The 22,532-nt window shown below is 43.5% G+C and overlaps 1 protein-coding gene across 1 annotated transcript in view; it reads right to left on the bottom strand.

Moving 5' to 3' along the window:
• Positions 1-22,532, bottom strand: part of MAP7 (microtubule associated protein 7) — a gene marked incomplete at its 3' end in the record, with an annotated part of 231,665 nt that overhangs the window by 63,143 nt on the left and 145,990 nt on the right. The window contains exons 5-7 of the mRNA XM_082250917.1: positions 19,812-19,929; positions 15,537-15,647; positions 1,693-1,806 (exon numbers count right to left, since the gene is read on the bottom strand). Of these exons, the coding sequence (XP_082107043.1) occupies positions 1,693-1,806; positions 15,537-15,647; positions 19,812-19,929 (343 nt within the window). The remainder of the gene's footprint in view (positions 1-1,692; positions 1,807-15,536; positions 15,648-19,811; positions 19,930-22,532) is intronic.

Genomic DNA, 22,532 nt, shown 5'->3' on the forward strand with positions numbered 1-22,532 from the left:
AACATATGGGGAGTCAAGATTGGAGAATAATCGCCAATGAAATGGCAGCTGCAAATAGGCAGAGTGAGTCACTGCTGGAGTCCACTAGAGATGGGTGATATAACTCACCAACATCAAAGAAAGTAAGTTTTGAGAAGACTTCCTCTTAAAGCATGAAGAGAAGTGAAGAGAGAAAATACTATCTAAAGACCACCATAAACACAGCTATAAAAGTGCAAAGCAGGCAGAAAGGCAGAGCATAAACATGTAAAATACATAATCATTACTGTTTGCTACAAATATAACACTTGTATAATAAAACACATTATACATTTCTAGAATTCCTCAATTCCAAAACAGTTTAGTTAGAAATATGCACAATAAGGTCTCCTTCAAGTGGAACTTTACCCATAGCAGCTTGATGAAAAAAAGAATGTACTTTAGCATGGAACACACATTCCACATTAAGAATTATGCTACCAAAATAAGTGTGTGCTGTAAATTGCCTCCAGCCTTGTTCCTGTGTCTTCTTGCTGGAGGCTGCCATTTTGTTGAAGCCCAGAGCCTCAAAGCAGCAGTAAACCATAAAGCGGAACTAAACTCATTGATTTAATGGTTTCAAAAAACAGTTACATTCCTGGAATACCAGGATTGTTAGATGTCACATTTGCTTTCGTTCTCAACCAAACTGTCAAACGATCAAATGGCTGGTGTCATTACTGATCACATGTGCAGCACCATGGCAGCTGCAGATCAAACAGAAGCAGCTTCCTTGGCTGTAAAGGATAGGAGGGTTTAATTCCGCTTTAAGGCTGTCAGCAGATTGGCCTCTACAAACTCTGCAGTGCCTAAAAATGGAGAGCAACTGAGCATGTGCAGAAAAAGGTGAAACAGTGCATTACTCGGTTTTAAACAGCATAGGCACTTTTTTTTGTTTTACCTTAAAAAAGGTACCAGCCTGAAGTGATCTAGCAGGATTCATTTTCTGACTAAAGTTCCACTTTAAAGAATAAACTTATTAGCCTGCCAATAGATGTTCTGGGCCAGCAAAAGCTCAGGTCAAACCATAAAAACTCAGTGAACAAGTGAGATGGTATAACACACTGCTACCATGTAAGCAGCATATACCCAGATACCCAGTTATCCCTTATTCCATTTACAGAATGGATAATTTCACAGTAATGCATTGAGATATGTTTTTTTTTTAAACAATTTGTTGTTTATTACTTTTTTTCCTTGCTTTCAAGGTTTATAAAATAGTTTTTTGGAAAAATGCATCAGCCATTTAGTAGAAAAAGGAAATTAAATTGTAATCTTTGTTCTTGAAAACATTTTCATAATGTAAAATATTTTTTTTTTCAAATGTATTTTTTTTAAACTTTATTATACAGAAGGTTTTTTTTTCTCAAAAACAAACAACTGTATTTCAGGCATCATTTGAGGGATGAGAGCCAGAACAAAAGATATGACATGCTAGTGGATACACACAGGATACTATTCCATATTATCATTAATTCCTTTTCAAACACAGAAAGGTCAGGTATAATGGAAAATCAATCTAAAAAATGCATGTAGCAAATCCAAACCAAGCTGTATGTTCAAAAACAGAACTTACAGCATGATAGCCCTATCAACAGAGAGTTCAGTGATAAAAGCAGCAATAAAATCAATCAAATAAGATCACGCACCAAGCCATTTGCCTTAACATTTTACCTGCATCTCCAGATAAAGCAGCTGTGCTTTTACTCCTTGCCAAGTATGAATGTGTTGGTGTCAGCAGTCTTGACACCACACTGGACTCCCATGGGCTAAGCTGTGGTCGCCGACCTAGATGACAAGCATAACATCAGACATAAGTCAGATCAATGTAAAAAGCACAGTGACCCATTACACAAGGACACACACTTAATTCTGTCCCAAATTCATGTAAGAAATAGAGTTCTCTAATTAGAAGATGTTACTAATTTTATTACAGTAATTTAAAAATAATTTTATAATAGGACTAGCATTACTTCACTGGGAATTTAAAGATATATCTAGAGAATCCAGCATATTGCAATATGACCTGATATTTGCAAAGTTGTTTACCTGTATTTTAAGGGGCCAGTAAAGCTTATCAGTCCTCAGATTATGTTGCTACGCTAAAGGCAAAACCTAACTAATGGCCCGTACACACGTTCCGAAAATCAGACGAAAAATAACGCTTGTGAAAAGATCGGACGATAATCTGATCGTTAATACACAGCTTACGAGAGGCGATCACGACAGTTCGCCCGATATTATCCGGTCGTGCAAGCATAAAAATTTTGATCGTATTATAACACATCGTACGATAATCGTATTCTCAGTATGTTGTTCGTCCGAAAAAAATGGTGAGCAGTAGACAGCGCATGAGCAGTAGACATCATTTTCCCTCACACGCTACAGCGTGGCCACGAATACACGAAGCTTTTGAATCATCGTCCGAGGAAATTTGTATCGTAAGTATCCTCTCCCATTTGCAAATATAATTGAGAATTCCTAGCAACCAAACAAAAACGGACAGAACGTCGTCCGATTTTCGGATCGTGTGTACTGTGCATTACTCTAAACCTTTTCCCACCCCCATTCTAAACCTAATCTATCTAGCCCTCCGGTCTGGTTCCAGGCTGAGCTGTCAGTGGTGGCTTCAGTGTGTAGGCGAGGCGGCCGACAATTGAAGCCACATAAGTCAATGGGTGAGATCACTTTCCAAGCATTTTCCAGCTGTTGTCAGCTTTCTCCTGCACACAGAAGGTGTCGCTTGAGACCAGACCAGAGCGGCTTCAGAACAAGTATAGCAATCTTTTCTTTACAGGGTTAGATTGATTAGGCTTAGAATGGGGGTGGGAGTAGGTCTAGGTTTTACCTGTACTTCCACTTTAAATTTTCTTTTTTTTCAGGCTGAGGACATGTTTTAGCAAGTACAGAAACCACCCATTGATCTTGTCATGGTCACTTCGAGTGACCCTGACAGAAAACCAAGGACTTTCTTCTTTAGGACTCTGTTACACCAGTGAGTTGCGGGAACGCATGCAATATTGTGCGCTTTCCTGGACCTTAAAAAATTCTTAAGGACACCCTCACGCATATTGCAAGTGCACATATTTTCATGCTCACCAACGCATGGTAATGGAGTACCATGTGGTTTGCTGTGGTGCGATTTTAAAAAACATGAAGGCACCTTTGTTGTGAGTTTCTCGTGCATAGGGCAGTCCACTAAATTGAATGGGCTGCGCTAAACACGACACATGGGAACACACAAAGTAGAGCACGCTTAAACACACCTCCTGGTGTGAACCAAGCCTTGAACTCGTCTTACTATCTAGTACTTATCTCTGCATCTTCAAAGTAATATGGATTTAAAAATCCAGACACATGTAAAGTCCAGCCAGGGTAGCAACCATAGCTTCTTCTACAGCTACAATGGAGAAAACAAAGGAACAGAGCGCACACCGCCCTAGTGTAACACCATTTATTTGAAGTAAATAGAAGTCATAAAAACAGGTACTCACAAACAGATAGGAAGTCATGCATGGAAATAAATATCTCCCGATGATGTTTACAGGGCTCTCTCCTCCTAGCCTCGGCGGCTCAGCTGTTCGTCCTGCACTAGTCAGTGAGTATCGTACGGCTAAGCCAACTGCCTCGGATTACTCAAGGAGACTCGATGTGGTGAGCCTGCGCACGGTCCAGCCGCTGCCGCACACCCTCCAAGAGCCGGATGCTATAGCCGCTCAGAGAAACTGACAATGCGGTTAAGCAGAGGGAGACTCCACGATCGGGACCCAGAGCATGACTTGCATGGGGTTGCTAAGGACAACGTTTCGGAGGCGTAGCCTCCTTCTTCAGATCAGGTCAAGCGTGCAGCTGCCAAGATGCCACTTGCCACCAGTTTGGCCATATTTCAGAGCTGCAACATCACTGGAGTGCCCAAAAGCACAAGGTGTGCAATACTCAGAGACATGGCCAAGGTAAGAAAGGCTGAAAGACGACCACCACTGAACAAGACACACAAGCTGAAATGTCAAGACTGGGCCAAGAAATATCTCAAGACTGATTTTTCAAAGGTTTTATGGACTGATGAAATGAGAGTGAGTCTTGATGGGCCAGATGGATGGGCCCGTGGCTGGATTGGTAAAGGGCAGCGAGCTCCAGTCCGACTCAGACGCCAGCAAGGTGGAGGTGGAGTACTGGTTTGGGATGGTATCATCAAAGATGAGCTTGTGGGGCCTTTTTGGGTTGAGGATGGAGTCAAGCTCAACTCCCAGTCCTACTGCCAGTTTCTGGAAGACACCTTCTTCAAGCAGTGGTACAGGAAGAAGTCTGCATCCTTCAAGAAAAACATGATTTTCATGCAGGACAATGCTCCATCACACGCGTCCAAGTACTCCACAGCGTGGCTGGCAAGAAAAGGTATAAAAGAAGAAAAGCTAATGACACGGCCTCCTTGTTCAGCTGATCTGAACCCCATTGAGAACCTGTGGTCCATCATCAAATGTGAGATTTACAAGGAGGGAAAACAGTACACTTCTCTGAACAGTGTCTGGGAGGCTGTGGTTGCTGCTGCACGCAATGTTGATGGTGAACAGATCAAAACACTGACAGAATCCATGGATGGCAGGCTTTTGAGTGTCCTTGCAAAGAAAGGTGGCTATATTGGTCACTGATTTGTTTTTGTTTTTGAATGTCAGAAATGTATATTTGTGAATGTTGAGATGTTATATTGGTTTCACTGGTAAAAATAAATAATTGAAATGGGTATACTGTATATTTGATTTTTGTTAAGTTGCCTAATAATTATGCACAGTAATAGTCACCTGCACACACAGATATCCCCCTAAAATAGCTAAAACTAAAAACAAACTAAAAACTACTTCCAAAAATAGTCAGCTTTGATATTAATGAGTTTTTTGGGTTCATTGAGAACATGGTTGTTCAATAATAAAATGAATCCTCAAAAATACTCATTTGCCTAATAATTCTGCACTCCCTGTAGTCAGTGTGTGTATGTGCAGCTGTGGGCTGGGAAATGCCTCATTGCCTATAATTGGTGGTGTGCAGTGACAGCTTTCTGGCGGGTACAATTCAAACAGGTCTGAGCCTATCCCTATTTGAAACCTACAAGCTAATGTAACTGAATGCAGACATAGTACCCATTTTGTATGTAAAGTAATTAATAGAATTTTTGTAGAGAAGTGTGTCTTGACCATAAAGGTCACAGGTCTAAATGGGGATTCCCTAAATCCAACTAGCAAAAGTGGAGCAAGGAGCTAGCGCACCCTTGCAAGACCAAGGAATAACAGACTGACAAAAAGAGGCTGTAGCTGAGAAGGCAAACTTGAACAGTGTGTACAAACAATGAAAAGAAATTTCCTTAAAATGCTCAGATGCAGGACATATGGTGAAGATGACAGACCAAAACAACCTTGGGAAGGAAAGAGGCCCTAGGTCTCACAATCACCTTTAATTTTATGCAATAAAAACAAAGGCTCTTTAAAGGACCAGGGCACAAACTCAGAGACTTGGCTTGCAGAGGTGATTACGACCACAAAGGCAATCTACTGAGTAAAGATAGACAGTAAAAAACCCATATGAGGTTCCAAGACTTGTCTTTGAACAACAAAGAAACCAGACTGACATCCTACAGTGTGAGCCACACTCAGTACAAAGGCCCTCACAGCTTCTACAAAATAAATAAGGTCGAAATCTGACCCTTGAGAGTACTCAAGACCAAACGTTCATCTAAACCCGAATGGAGAAAAAATACAGGATTCGCCCCATGGAGTAGTTCTTGGGATGACACCAAGTGAAGTATGCCCTCCAAGTGTGATGATCGAGCTTGCAAGATTCAATTTCACAGCTATTAGCAGCATGGGAATAACCATATCTGATAGGCCCCATTCCCCCAGGGACTGGGACTCGACAGCCAAGCTATCCAAGCCTACAATTGAGTAGCAGGGTGGAAGGTTTTTCCTTGGGACACAAGGGCTTAACAATCAGAAAGGGCCCACAGATAGCCTGCCAGGAGCATCACAATGTCCAAATACCACAGCCTCCTGGGCCAACTTGAATGTAATAATGATCACCAGAACTGCTCTCCATTTTAATGTTGCGAAGGTGACGAGAAAGAAGCTTCAGAGGGGGAATAGCATTAATTGGCTTAACTAACTCCATTTTGAAAGTCCGGGGATCCCTAATTCTAGTGAAAGATATGTTAAGTTGTTTGACCCCAAGAGGTCCATTGCTCCCACTCACAACAGGGAGTCTAAAACTTCCAGGTGAAGAAATCATTCTCTGGAGTCCAGACTGACTACTGAGGAAGTCCCCCTACAATTTTCTTCCTGGGATGTGCACAACAGACAAGCCTGAAATGTGACCTTACACCCAGCCAAGAATCAAGTCTGCTAACTGCGCAACTTCTGGTGCCTTTTGGTGGATGTAGGTCACAACTGTGGGGTTTGACTTTTGGCTTCCTCAAGCGACCATATTCCCTGTACCGAGAGGGCACCCTGGACTCAGGTTGGGCTGACATCGGTCATACGCCCACTCAAACCCCCCGGAGAAAAGATTCTCTGATTCCTGCTTCAAACTGGACAGGCATATGGGGCAATCTACAGAATGTTTTTGTTTGTCCAATGCTGCCAGGTGATTGAGCTGCAACCGTCTGAAGTGAAATTGAGCATACAGGACTGCTGAAAAGGCCATCATTAAGGTCAGAACCTGCATGCAAAAGTGAATGGTTGGGCAGCGTTTGAACCACAAGATCAAAATGTGAGCGCAGAGAAGCTGAGACTTCTCCGGAGGAGATAAAAGACCCTGGACAGGGTCGTATCCAGCACTAGGCATAGGTATTCCAGGTGAGGAGTCTGATCCAACATGAGCTTCTGGAGGTTTGAATCCATCCAAATCTTTACAGAATCTGCACCATCTGTTAAACATTGGCTGACAGAAATTGTGCTGACTGTTCCCTCAGCAAGAGGTTGTCCAGATATCCAATACCAAGAATTCCCTGAGAGCAGAGCAGATGCAGAACAGATCCAGAAGTGGGGCAACCACCTTGATCAACACCCGAGGTGCAGTGGAGAGACCAAGAGAAGAGCAACAAACTAATAATATTGCACTCCCACCACAAAAAATTGATTTTTGTAAAATCTTACCGTAAAATCCTTTTCTCTTAAGCTCATTGACAGACGTAGTCCTCCTTGATTAATATCAACTCGGGTTATACTGCCCTCTACAGGAGTAGGACTAGACAGGAAAGAAAACGTTCTGGCCACACCCTAGGGGCAGTCCCAGAGGGTATATCCTCTCACTTCCTGCTACAGCAAATTAGTTATGTCACAAAGCAGTGTTTAGAGAATTTAACCCAACCCAACTCAAAAACAGAGGGGCGGGTACTACGTCTGTCAATGAGCTTAAGAGAAGAGGATTTTACGGTAAGATTTTACAAAAATCCATTTTTCTCTGTCGCTCATTGACAGACGTAGTCCTCCTTGATTAATATCAACTCGGGACGTCCCAAAGCAGTGCCACAAATGAGGGGTGGGATAATGGAAATCAAAATCCAATCTAGAAGGCCCAACCGGTGCCAACTAGAAGTTTTAAAGGCTCATCAATCACACGATGAGACTCAACTGAAATTCCAACGGAAAAAAACCCTCGAGGTAGACCACCGGTCTCCTCAAATTGCGGCCTGCAAAACCTTGCGGCCAAATGAGGCATCCGCCGATGCCATCACATCAACTTTATAAAATTTTGTAAAGGTATGAACCGACGACCAGGTAGCCGCCTTGCACACCTGGACCACTGACGCCTGATGGCGGTAGGCCCAGGAAGTACTGAGCGCTCGAGTGGAGTGCGCCTTAACAGGGAACGGAGGATTCCGACCCCTAATCGAATAAGCCTGTACCACCGTCTGTCTGATCCATTTGGAGATAGTCGCGGCAGATGCAGGCAACCCCTTTCTGGGACCATCCGTGATCACAAAAAGTGAATCCGTCTTACGGAACGATTCCGTAGCCTTCAGGTATACCCTGATTGCCCGAACCACATCCAAGGAATGCAACGCATATTCCCGAGGATGATTGGGCTGAGGACACAAGGAAGGTAGCACAATATCTTCATTCAGATGAAAGTCTGAAACCACCTTAGGAAGAAAGGATGGCTTCGGATGAAGAACTACCTTATCCCTATGAACCACAAGATATGGGGAATGGCATGATAATGCAGCCAGTTCTGACACCCTGCGTGCAGAAGTGATAGCCACCAAGAAGGCCACCTTCTGGGATAATGTAAGCAAGGGAATCTCCCTGTTATTTTAAAAGGGAGGTTTCTGCAGAACCGACAAAACCAAATTAAGATCCCAGGGCGGTAAGGGCGCGCGCACTGGCGGAGCCAAGTGCCGCACCCCCTGGATGAAATTCCGCACCAAGGAATGAGTAGCCAGCGGCTTCTGAAAGAAGATTGCCAACGCTGAAAACCTGACCCTTGATAGTGCTCAAGGATAGTTTCTGCTCAACCCCCTTTTGCAGAAAAGCCAAAATTCGGGTCACCAAATAGGTACGTGGGGGAAATCCCAACGATTCACACCACGCAATATAAGTCTTCCATGTGCGATAATAGACTTTGCTAGAAGTCGCTTTCCTTGCTTTAATTAGAGTAGGAATAACTGAAGCTGACAATCCCCTGTCCTTCAGTACCTGGGTCTCAATGGCCAGGCCGTTAAAACCAGCGACTGTAAAGCACGATGGAAGATTGGTCCTTGAGACCGCAGATCCTCCCTGAGAAGAAGTCGCCAAGGAGCGTCTGCGACTAGCCTTCCCAAGTCGGCGTACCCGGCTTGACAAGGCCAGCCCGGAATTACCAGGATAACTGGAGTTCCCTCCACCTCTATCCTGCGGAGAAATCTCAGCAGTAACTTGAGAGGGGGAAAGACATACAGTAGCTGATACTTCCCCTACAGGGCTCTCAGCGCGTCTGCTGCGTCCGCTAGAGGATCGCGGGCGCGAGCCCTGTTGAGCCAACCTGCCAACAGATCCATATCCGGGGTGCCCCAATGAAGGGACAGCTGGTGAAATACCTCTGGATGAAGAGACTATTCCTCTTGATCCAGAATCTGACGGCTGAAATAATCTGCCTGTCCACCCCCGTGATAAATATCGCGGAGAGAACTGGAACAACTGTTCCCCCAATAAAGAATGTTGGCCATTTCTATGGCCGCCAGGGCACTCTTGGTGCCCCTTGGTGATTGACATAAGTCATGACCGTGGCATAGTCCGATTGGAGCCGAACCGGACTGCCCTGGAGCTGCTCGGTCCAGTAAATCAGACAAAGTCTGATCGCTCTCAGTTCCAACACCTTTATCAGTAACCTGGAATTTATCAGAAGAAATGACTTCCCCTGGCTGAGCATCGGAGACCGAAGCCACCAGACCAGAGCCTCCCTGGTCTGCTCGCTTAATCGGATCCGATTGTCCAGGGAATCGGGATTCCGATTCCATATGAGAAGAATCTCCTCTTTGGAGAATTCGGGTATGAGACTGGGCAAACGGTACTGCCTCTAAGGAGGCGACCATCAATCCCAGCCAGTTGACGGACAGCAATATCCGAATCATTGACTGAATCTTCTGGAGTTTCTCCGCCTGGAGAAACACTCTTGCCAAGGATATATCCAAAATTAGGCCCAGATAGTTCAGTCTCCTGGTGGGAACCAGGGATGATCTTTGGGAAAAGCAAAGAAAACGCTGATGTCCTGCGAAGATGGGGATATGAAGATAGGCATCCTAAATGTCTATGGACGCCAGGAAATCCCCCTGATGCAGGGAGGCCACCACTGTATGGATGGACTCCATCTCTTCCAAGACCAGAATTGGACGCACCTAGCCCTTTTTCCTGGGCATTGTGAACAGGTTCGACTAGAACTCCTCCAAGGAATGGGAACTACCACTGCTTGTTGCATCAAGCTGTCCCCCGCAAAGCTTTTTAAGCGACCCGGGGATGTCGAATATTGGAAGGGAAGAATCGCACCGGTGAAAGTGATCGAACTCGATCTTGTATCCCGACCATATGACCTTGCGAATCCCTTTATCCGGGATTCTGGAAAGCCCTGGATCCGGAAACCGGTGAAGACGTCCCCCCACCCTAGAGATGGGTGGGGCCCATTCTGTCAATCCAGCGAGATAACAGTGGCTTTATTTAGTCTGGAAATCGGTGAGTCCACTATTGGTGGTACCGTCCATCTTTGTAATGAGGGATTCCTCAAAATGATAGCACCTAGCAATGCGTTTGGAAATCGCAGGGGCTCTTTTACGGACGACCCCATTTGGGCAAGGGAAACCCTTCACCATTTTGGTAGGCTTGCTAGTACCAAAAAAGGAATATGAGTCTCAGCTACCTCTGCCGGTGTAACCTCAAGATTTAAGGTTTCCCGGCAATGACAAGCTCAGAATCCGTATCTGAAGTATCAGATGACATAGAGGTAGGCGGGGGTCGCTCTTCTTGACCCCCGTCCCTGACAGGCTACCTCCACCCGGGATACCAAAGACTCCAAAGCTGCCGATAATGCATCATCACAAGTGGGGTACTGGAGGGTCCTGCGGCCACCCCGAGGGGATCAGGTGGGGATACATGAGTGGCAGGGTTCATGTAACAAGACACTTGCCAGCAAACACAAAAAAATTAATTGCAAGAAAAAAAAAAAAAATTTTTTTTTTTCTTCAACTTAGTCCCCCCGCGCAGTAGCGCCCCTCAGTCTACCTGCCTGGACCCCTCAGAAAGAGAGAGAGAGAGAGAGAGACCCCAAGGCTCACCTGATGCACAGAAGTTTCTTATCAAACTGCTTCCAGCACTGTCTGTTACAGACAAAGTCTTTGGCTTGCTTTCCCTGGGCCAAGGAGGCGGCTCCGCCCCTTTACACGCCTTCCGGCGCCTCCCAATTACTCCACGAGGTGTTTGGTCACCTCAAACATGGCCGCCCCCATGCTGGAGACACGAGGCTACGCCAATATGGCGGCCTCGTGCGATCTGCAGGAAAATGGCGGCGGCCTGTGTAGGATAGCGGCGGCTTGCAAGCTAGCAGCGGCCTGCGGGATGTGTGCATTCGGCCTGTGCGGCCTGCGGAAGTGCCTCGGCCTGCGGGAGGCTGTGTGGCCTGTGGAAGTGACCGGCTTTCTGGAGGGATGGCGATCTGTGGCTGCAGTAACTCAGGCATAGGCATCGGCCTGTGTACACACTAGACAGGTAGGATACCTCTATACCTCAATAGTAATGCCTCTTAGTAGTCTGCCACTGACTTCAGTCACCCTTACAGTCATATAGTGACTTTTAGATAGTCAGCTCCCAAACCAAGCCTCCTGGTTTCTATTCACAAAAATCACACTCAAATTGGGGGATCTGTGACCTGTTATAGGATAGAGGGGAGACCCAGAAAACCGAGTGTCCGACCATGCCAGAGAGGGGCCCGCGTCCACCAACAAACCCGACAGGGGGAGAGGGGGAACATTCTACTCACCATACCGGAACCAGGCGGGCGCCAACTCCTGACAGAACCCCTCTCCACCGGGCCAGGGGGGGCTGTCGACCAATACGGACGCCGTGACTCTGTTGGTCATTGGCGTCCAGGCGAGACGTTTAACTCGCAGGGTCAGTCCCCGTCCAGTGGGACTATGTCGCGGCCTACCCAGCGCGGAGCTATGGCCTGCACGCGCTCGTAGGCTGAACTGGGGTGACCACTGGATCTCAACATCCAGCCCGTCGCCCAGTTTCAGCGTACTTGCTTGAAGATCTCACAGGAACACTGGAGAAAAAAAGCTGTCTAAAAAAGTATTTCTAAAAAAAAATCTTGCCAGGACCGAAGATCCTAGCAAGGAATCTAGGTCCTTACTCCTAACTAGACAGAAAAAAAAACGAATTTGCTGTAGCAGGAAGTGAGAGGATATACCCTCTGGGACTGCCCCTAGGGTGTGGCCAGAACGTTTTCTTTCCTCTCTAGTCCTACTCCTGTAGAGGGCAGTATAACCTGAGTTGATATTAATCAAGGAGGACTACGTCTGTCAATGAGCGACAGAGAAATACAGGTAGCAGTGATGTGCCAGAAAGATGGGAATATCCTTTATGTCCTTAGAGGTCCAAAAATCTCCCTCATGTAGGGAAGCAAATGGAAGTTTTGAGCTTGCAGGTATCTCCTACGGAGATACAAATCCAGAATGGGACAAACATTCCTTTTAAAGCAACAAGATTGATGAGAGGTTGGCAAGTTTGACGGTATCGTGTCAAATTCTCATAAACCACACTGTCCTCTCCTTCCAGGACAAGAAGCTCAATGAGAGGCAGAGTAAGGTCAGGAAGAGACTCTGGAGGAGACATCTAGGGGCTCACTTATGGTCCCTGCAGTCAGAGACCTCTTTTTATCCAGATAGCTTTCCCAAAAACTCAGACACAGTTGGAGAAAATTCCTCACTAGACAAATAGGAGGAGGCAAGTGTCCCTGAAGGAGCAGAGGACAACAGAGAGGCCAACCATACCATGTCAGGATCGCTAAGTAGTGTGATGCAAACTCCCTCTGGATCACTAGGTGAAGGAGAGCCAGCAGATCCTGAAGCCCCAGCTGCCCTGCACTTTTGATCTACCATGCGTCTGAGGGGAATGTCTGAGGGGAATCTCCTTAGGGATGCTCACAACAGAGGTGGCAGCAGGGGAGAGTGCCTTGTGTGCTCAGTAGGGGTCTTAATGCATCTAGAGATCACTTTGACGGTTCTGTGTTCAGTTGCTGGGAATGGAGAGTAGTTGCTCAATGTGTGGGAACCCAGTCAAAATAGCATGCACATGCGCAGAACTGTTACAAGGAGAAAGGCTGTGCAGGTGCCACAGCCTGCGCACAGAGAATGTGCCAAATCCAAATGAATAACTGTACTGAGCTGCTTTCCACTGTTGGTTGGAGCCCAAAAGAGCCGCAGCCACTGCTCTGCATTAACCCAAATAGGCTTTGAGCACAGCAGCACACTGTGCACCAAGGCAGGGCATAAGTCCAACTTGAATCCAGTTTCAGAGACCACAACATGAATAGTGGTAAACTTAAAAAGGACAAGCCCCATGCAAATCGTGGCCTTTGAGGCTCCCCCAAAAAGGGAGGCATCAGGGACAGCTCTCCACCAGCTGATGGACCTTGGACCTGGACCTGTATAGCACCCGGTGGCTAACTCAACATGATGCACTGTGTGCCAAGGTGAGCACCAGATGAAGGATCCAATGCTTGAAGCGATGTTAGAGGCTGGCCAGGCATTCTTTCGGCAGGGGGGCTGGTACTGTCTCCCAACACACTACAGAGGAGTCAACTGACCCAGAAAGCTCCCGAGGGGTGCCAAAATAGGAATGTAGCAGCTAGGGGCTAACCAGAAGGAATCCATTGAGAAAATATGCAGAAAATGGAACAAGCTCTGAGGGAGAGATGTTCACCCCCTGAGGATACTAGAGAAAACTAAAGGCATGCTGGGAGTCAGTCACTGAGGACTTAAAAATCCTTTACATGGACCCACCCCTCATTCCCCCTTTATATTACCCATTAACCCCCCCCCCCCAAACTCAACTGCTTTGGCAATGCTAAAATGTATTTGGTCCTGCCAATAAAGCTTATTTGAATTGAATTGAGATTTAGGTAGAGATGTCTTTCCAGCTTCTACTATGCCAGTGTCAAACCACCTCAAAGTAGCTGCTACACCCATTAAATGCAAAAAGCCAGCACCCATCTGTGGGTTTCTACAATCTTCTTAATAAAATTAAAGGATAAAAACAACGCCACCTCCTTTGGCTGAAATGCATTCGCATGATCCTGTTGTGTTTTTAACCTGTGATTTAATAAAAAAGTTTGTACACACAGATGGGTGCTGGCTTTTACATCAGCTGGAAAGGTTTGCAGACACCTCAGCCGTAGCACCATTATATGCACATGGATATCGGATCCACCTGATAGAGCATGGTCAGTTTCTTTTCTTGGAGATGCTACACTTTTTGGTGAAGGAATTATCAGTCTTTTTTTTTTTTTTTTTTTTTTTTATTATTAAATAAACAAACATGCTATACTTACCTGCTCTGTGCAGTTGGTTTTACACAGGGCAGCCGGAATCCCCCTCTTCTAGGGTCCCTCTTCGCTGCTCCTAGCCCCTCCCTCCTGTCGAGTGCCCCCACAGCAAGCAGCTTGCTATGGGTGCACCCGAGCCGAACTGCAGCACCGTGTGTCCATTCAGACACGGAGCCGTCGTTCGGCCCCGTCCCTCTCTCTCCTGATTGGCTAACTGATTTTGACTGACAGCCACGGGAGCCAATGGCTCCACGGTTGTGTCTCAACCAATCAGGAAAGAGAGTCCCGGGTGGCTGAGGGACTTGTGGACATCGGTGGAAAGAGATGGGGCTCAGGTAAGTAGGGGATGCTGGGGAGGCTGCTACACTCATAAGGTTTTTATCAATGCATAGAATGCATTAAGATAAAAAACCTTCCAACTTTACAACTCCTTTAATTAGCTGATTTGATGTACAGCATGAAATTATGCTATTCTATTTTTCCAAGGTACACATCAACATTTGATAATAACTTGCTCGGATTTGTTACATGTTTGTATCAAAAAAAGCTTATTTTGTACTGGACTGTAAATCCTGACAAAACAACAAACTAAATAATGTGTTGCAACATGACAAATAAATTACTTTGTACAAAGGGATATACGATTTACTTTGGGAAAGGCAGAATCGCACAATACAAAATACATTAAAATACACAACACACATTTATTGCACTCAGATATGAAGCACAATGATAGTAATGGGCACTGTCACAAACAAACACAAAGAAATGCATGGATGAATATGGGAAACGTGTATACAATTTCAAGGACAAGCCATATTGACAAAAAACTGTAGCGTCCTTGGCCCTGGCGATTACGTATATGCAATGTCAACTAGGATACTCTGAATGTACCGAAAATAGTTGTAACCAAGCAATAAACTTTGTTAAAGGGTCACCTATTTTTAACCTCAAACTAAAACTTAAAATCAAAACCTTAACTGCTGTAAAAAAAATTAAACGTTTAATTTAGATACAGGAGCTTTCAAGCAGAACAGTATAGAATAAATGGGGGGAATATTTTCCAATGCACCTGTTCAGTAATTGCACTAAAACAGACTGCTGTCATTTTAGTTGTTCTTCCTAAAATGGCAACCAACTGAGAATAAGGCTGCACATCAAAATTAACTGTCAAATATCTAATTTCTATGTGCATGAATGGTGACTCTTACATGTGTATTCATGAATGCCAATTACAAGGTCTATCCTTTGGGGATACCAAATGTGAGCTAAACGTTTGTAAAAATGTTTTTTGCAGTAAGTTCAAATTATGTTAAAATTATATATAATTAACTTAACACTAAAGTTAGATATTAGACTAGTTATTGGTTGTGGATAACATAAAGAGAACTTTTTCATAGATGCTCCATTATGGCGGATACAATGAAGTTCACCACTACACCATTTTGTTTATGACACTGTACCTCTGTCTGGAGAATTAAGTAATGTTGCGGAAGAGGTGGAGAGTCGCTTGTTAATAACTGGATCAACATGTTTCGAAAGGTTCATTGTTGAAACTGACCTCCTGTCTGGATCTAAAACAAATGGAAATATTGCGAATTGGCAGCACTTCAATAGGTTTTCCAGTAAGGGTAAACTAGGTATGCGAGTACTGTTTCTAAACCTTCTCTAGTCAGACTAGCCGGTATTAAAAATACCATCAGCAAGAAGGATGGCAAACATACTCAAGTTGGGTCACTACTTAGAAAATTATTGTATGGTATACATTTTATCTAACTACTAATTCATTCTCATCCAATACACAATTTATATTCTCAATTAAAAAGACTGGAAAAAAAGGATAAAACACAAAATGTGGCATATATAAATAAGCCTGGGAACTTCGTCAACCAGCACTTTTACAAATCTTTTTTGCCTGGTCAGCTTTTACTATCGACCAGTGACTTTGTCTATCATAGTGGTGGGCCAGCAGTGGAGTGCAGGAGGGGCTCTCGAATGGGGAAGGGGCTTAACATTTGCATACCGGAGTACCCTGGTATTCCGGCCCCTAAGGTGCTCTACAAGAAAGCAGACAATGCATGCAGGCACCTCCAGGTCCTCTACTCTATTATACCAATGTAAAGTTACTTCCGGTAACTTTACCTGGCAGCCAGGTGGTTTTGTTTTTAAATGCTTCTCTTTACCTCCAAATGAACCAATATGGATTGCAACCAAACAGTTTAATTTTCACAGAACCTCAGATATTCGTTCCAAAAAGTCTCCAGTTTATCTAGGTATTGTGGTGCTTACTTTAGATATGCATAGACTAGCATAATGAAACCACAGTAAATTTCCTATTGGTGATTTGGCTTTTTAGTAATAAATGCCAAATATTTTTGTGCATGTAACAATGTACAGTGAAATGGTGCACCACCATTCATGTAACAACTAAAATTCTATTCTTACAGTTTCTCTGCAGTGATGAGTTTCTTGGCCTTACAAAACTTGCCCTTACTTCAAACAGTCCTCCTTATAGGGAAGATTTTAGGGCAGAAGTATACAAGAGCGGATACTGTTTTTGAGGGTGCTTTCATCCTCATCCTTTCTGATGAATCAGCTGAAATTTCTGCAGTAGGTGGCCATGTCTGCTGTCTCCCATCTGTCATCCCTTGGATTAAAAATCAAAGGAGCCAGGTAGAAAAAGCCAAACGGCGGCCATATTCAATCAGGCTTGAAGTTCTCAATGGCGTTGTTGAGTGATATGGTAGTTCATTGATTCTTCCTGTCAGTGTGTATCTGCCTGCCAGGACAATGTACAGGTAGACCGCTTACACTGACATTCTGCAGGAGTACTGCTTGGAATCAGCGATCTGCTTTCCAGGCTCCTAAAAAAATATGTGCATTTATTTTTTTAAAAAGGTGACCTTATCCTTTAACAACTTTAGCCCCGGAAGGTTTTACACCCTTAAGGACCAGGCAATTTTTTTCTATACCGCACTGTGTTATTTTAACTAACAATTGCGTAGTCGTGCGGCGCTGTACCCAAAAATAATTGAAGTCCTTTTTTTCCCCACAAATAGAGCTTTCTTTTGGTGGTATTTTATTACTTCTGCGGTTTTTATTTTTTGCGTTATAAACAAAAAAAAAGAATTTTGAAACAAAAACAATATTTTTTACTTTCTGCTATAAAACATAGCTAATAATAACATGTAATAAAAAATCTAATTTCTTCAACAATTTAGGCCAATATGTAATCTGCTACACATTTTTGGTAAAAAAAATCCCAATAAGCAAATATTGATTGGTTTGCGCAAAAGTTATCGCGTCTACAAACTATGGGATATTTTTATGGCATTTTTATTTACTTTTTTGCTAGTAATGGCAGCGATCAGCGTTTTTTAGTGCGACTGCGATATTGCAGCGGACAAATCAGACAACTGACACTTTTGACGCTCTTTTGGAACCAGTGACATTACTACAGTGATCAGTGTTAAAAATATGCACTGTTACTGTAAGAATGACACTTGCAGGGAAGCAGTTAACATTAGGGGAGATCAAAGGGTTAAGTGTGCTCCTAGCTGGAGCTTGCTAACTGTGGAGGGATGGTCTAACAGGGTGAAGACATAAATCAGTGTTCCTGCTTAGCAGATACACAAGATCTCCATCTTCTTCCCTGTCAGGACTGGGATCAGCCTTGTTTACATAGACAGATCGCCATTCTGCCTCTCTGTGGAACGATTGCGGATGACCAGCGGATATCGGGTCCACTGGACCTGTTGATTGACATCCCTGTTAGCCAATCATGGCGCGATAGCGCCATCTAGTGGTTATTGCACAAAATTACGTACATGTACATAATTTTGCGCAATAGAGTTGACCTGCCACAGTAAATGTTGGTTAGGCGGTTGGCAAGTGGTTAAAGGATAAGTTCACCTTTCATACCATGTTACACATTATACCCATATTCAGGGTGTAACATGTAATATGTTATGAATGCACCAGCCCCATGACCCCCCCCCCCCCCCGATCCCCACTATAACAGCAGACCGGATCTTCTCCCTGTGCCTGCTGCCAAAATGAAAAAAAAAGAGACGCGGCCAGGGGTGGGCTGTGAATGGAAAACTACAAGGTCCGGCAGGCTTTGCAGCTTTTCAATGAACTACCATGGGGCTGTGAGCGCTGTAGTAATTAATGGAGTCTTCCTGTATGAACGTATCAGCTTCCTCGTACGAGGTACAAGCAAGCCAATACACTGACAGATCTGCAAGAGACCTGCATGACATCAGTGATCTGCTGATCGCTGGTACAATGCTTTACAGGCTCCCAAAACAAAAATAATAAATGCACATTTTTTTTACCTGCAAAAAAATGTGCATTATTATTTTTTATCAAAAGGTCAACTTTTCCTTTAAGCTCTAAACTCTATTCTTGAAATGAAGCCCATCAAGCCAATTAAGTTCTGATACAGGGTATCATCATCCAATCACTGATCAACTGGAAGAGTGTCCAAATGTTCATATATGCCACGCTTCGTGTTTAATTCTTTTTGCCAAACTGTTAATTCAATAAGTAAGCTATACAATAAATTGCAGAAAAAGTCTGTTCCCTACAGAGTTTACTTTTTTTGTTCTGGAAAATCAACATAGTATATAATTTGACTAGTAGTGCCCAAACTTTTGTACTTTATTTTTTTTTTCAGTCATTTAGCTTATTCTGCACAACTGAAGGCACCTACTGACCCAGAGAAGAGCTGTAGATATGGGACAAACAACTTTCTATCAATGCTCCATTCCAGGGTGACTAAAACAACCACAATGACAACACAATGCAGGAAAAACAACACATAATGCAGAAGAAAAGGCTAGAGAAGGACTACATCACATTTAATGCAAACTTTTACAATAAAAACTTTTGCAGTTTTTGTGCAAGATTCCACAAAATGATACTGCATAAGGCAACTGCCATTTCAATTTATGCTACGAAATATGAAATACCTATCACAGACCAAGCATATGGACTGTTGCCATAGGTTTGGACTATACACGGTATAAAACATGTTTACCCCTTTGAAATCAATACTAATAAAATGCTTTGAGTGGTTATAAAACAGGTTCTATTTCACAAAATCACAAAAGCAGAGGTAAGGAAAGAAGGGTCACAAAACAGTGGTGTAAGTACCACCTCTTCTAACATAACCCTTGGCTTGGAAATGGAGAGCCAGGTCAGATAAATCGATATTGGTGAAAGATGAGTCAACAAAGTAACCTAGAAACAGAACATGCAGAAATGAAGTAAAGAAAAAAATTAAAATAAAAGGTTTGTAATTGAAGATGGGATGGAAAGAGCAATGAATTTACAGTACCAGCTGAGCACTTTTTGCAGTTCTTGTAAATTTAACATTCACATACTAACAATAAGAAATGTACACTAAAGGAACATGAAAAATCAGATTTATGTAAAAACTGTTGCTAACTTAAGCACTGTGCATGTAAAACACATTACACTTGCTCTATTATGAAGTAGAACAGTACCTTTAATATTCTATCTGTATAGCTCTAATACAACATTAACCCCAATTATCACCAAATAATACAAACAGCATAGCAACAATTTAGCAATCTTAATTACAGGGCTGTACCTATACTATAGAGTAGGAGGCAAAAGCAAACATCTTTCATTTTTCCAGCTGCCAAATCCAATAAAAAGCTGATTGATAGCTATGGTCATGGTTCTGGCAGTCTGGCTTCATTCGGTTTTACCTGAACTACTTATACTTTGGTTGCTTTGCAGAGAGCCTCCCCAAGACCATCTGTTGTTCTTCTGTCTTGGCTTCTGACTCCTTTGTATTGTACGCCTCACTACTGCTTCATGGCGTTCCTTCAAAAGAAAACACAGCAAAGCTAGCGGACATCCTGAAGAAAAGAGGTCAGCAGTAGAAATGCAATGGAAATACAGTAATGAGCACAAAAAGATTTTTGAGATGTGTCTGAGATGTTACAGAATAGGATTTTTGTATTCACCCCAATATCCTTTTCTTGGAGTCCATTGAGGGACACAGGACATTATATACTTTGGGGTTATACTGTCACCTATGGGAGGATTGGACACTGACAAACAGAAAAATCTGTAGGCCAGGATAACCCCTTGTGTTACCAGCACGCCTCAGTTTGTAGCAAGCAGTATCAGGAGCATGACTGTAAACACAGAGGGGTGGGACCTGTGACCTTCAATGGACTACAAGAAAAATATATTATGGCGAGTACAAATAAAGGAATTTTGACTTTGCTGTAAATTCTATATCTTGGAGTACAAGACACAGGCAACTTATTCATACACCATGGGTTATAGGCTAGTACCTTTAGGTGATTAGACACTGGCAAGGTTTTAAAGACACCCACAATATAGAGCAAAGAAGAACAGTTATAGAGGATGTTCTGTACTGTAATTCAAGATATGGATTTCAGAGGCAAGTCAAAATTCCTATTATGCTAATCTCATAGTAAAAGACACTGGGCTCTTATTCATACATCATTGGACATTCCCAAGCAATGAATACAAAGTATGGGCAACTACTAGGTAAATAGATCTATGCCAACAGGCCCAAAAACCAACTGGAGTCAAGGACCCAAGTTCAGAGTGCACCATAAGAGAACCAGAAGGCCAAAAGCTGCATGTGCATAAGCTTGGCTACCACCACAACCTGGTAAAGCTTTGAAGTATGAAGAGAAGACCAGGTGGCAGCCTCACACAGTCGGCAGAGGCTTGGTGCCTAAAAGCCCAGGATACTCCTACAGACCTGATGAAGTGGGCATGCAACCGTGCAGGAGAAGGTTTTTGTTTGCAAGATGTTATGCTTTTAATTATGTTCCTGATCCACCATACCATGGTGGATTTTGAAGCAGGGTCCCCTTTGCGAGGTCCTGAGGAAAGAACAAACAAAGAATCCGTTTGTCTAATGGAAGCAGTAACTTTTAGGAACACTCTAATGGCTCTTACTATGTCCAGGCAATGTAAAGAGAATTATTTTGGATGCTGTGGAGCAGGGTACAAGGATGGTAGAAGAATCTCCTCATTTCGATAGAATGCTGAAACCACCTTTGGGAAGAATGGATGGTCTTGGGTGTTATAACATTGTTGTGAAGTATGTGGAAAGGTTCATTACAGGAAAGGCCTGCCAGTTCAGATACAGATGACATAATGGCCACCAAAAAAGCTACTTTGGTGCCAGGAATCTCCAAGGAAATATCTCTGATGAATTCAGAGTGGCTTTTGCAGGGTAGACCGAAACAAATTAGGGTCCCAGGCAATCACAGGGTGCTGCAAGGGAGGCTTAACAGGAGAAACACCTTTGATAAAGGTTTTCACAAAAGCGTGCAAAGCCAGAGTCCTTAGAAAGCCAGAAGGTGAGTTAAGAGTAATCACTGGTCCTAAATTGACTGCGCTCCCATCAGGCAAAGTAAGATTTATAGGATTGATAACAGATCCTTCCAGAAGTGGCCTTTCTGACTGTCCTTGGACAGTTTTTAGGTGATTTGAAAGAAGAAAGCAATGAGGCAGTAATTTCTGAACTGTATCTTGTGCCCTTTTGAAACCACTGATTGAATCCATAGGTGTGGGATGTCTGTGACCCAGAGGTCTTCCCTTAAAGGGCATACGTGTGAAGCTCTACAGTCAAATTCTGCTATTAAAGCCTTTACCCATAGGATTATGCGCATATGAACAAACTATCCAGTCTAGATATTTGTCTCATGACTTTTTCCAAGGTATCTACTCAAAAAAGCAGAGCAGAAGGCAATTGTAATTTCTCTGTAACAGCACAATCCTTAAAAACAGTGTCATGTTGGTTATTCATTTTCCAGTTAGCTGCAGTTTGAAACACAGATATAGCAGAAAAAGCTGGTTGTCAGGTAAAGAGAGCATTTCAAATTTTCTATCAGCAGAATCTGTGAAAGAAGGAACATCTTCAATAGGTACAGTCATATGTTTGTTTAGAAAAGAGATGACAGGCTCAACCACAGGAATTGCCCACATCTTTGTAAAGGCTTTTCCCACTGGAGAGAGTTAAGCAAAGATTTTTGGAGGAATGAAATTCCTTTCAGGTGTTATCCAATTGTCAGGCTGCACATTCTATCTGTTCGTGAACAGGGGATTTTTTGGAAAGTTTTTGTGTTCTCTTTGTGCTCAAAGTGGAATGAAGAGACAGAGGAAAGTCAATCTGCACAATGCCAAGGCATTTGTAAGCATAGGCAATAAGCTATTCAACGTTAGCAAGCCTATTGTGTGAAGCTCCCTCTTCATTATAGTGACAATGTTGGTGAGAGAAATCTTCTGCAGTTTCCTACAACATCCTCTTTATTCCCTTCTGATTTGGCTTTCTCTGGAACCGGCATACTGGGATCCGACTACAGTTGCAAAATGTAAGAAGGAGAAGCAGGTTTTTTTCTGAGCCCTGGACAAAGATGGCAGTATTAGGGCCATAA

Source organism: Pelophylax lessonae (genome assembly GCF_965119305.1).
Source record: "Pelophylax lessonae genome assembly, chromosome: 3".
NCBI classification, from domain to species: Eukaryota; Metazoa; Chordata; class Amphibia; order Anura; family Ranidae; genus Pelophylax; species Pelophylax lessonae.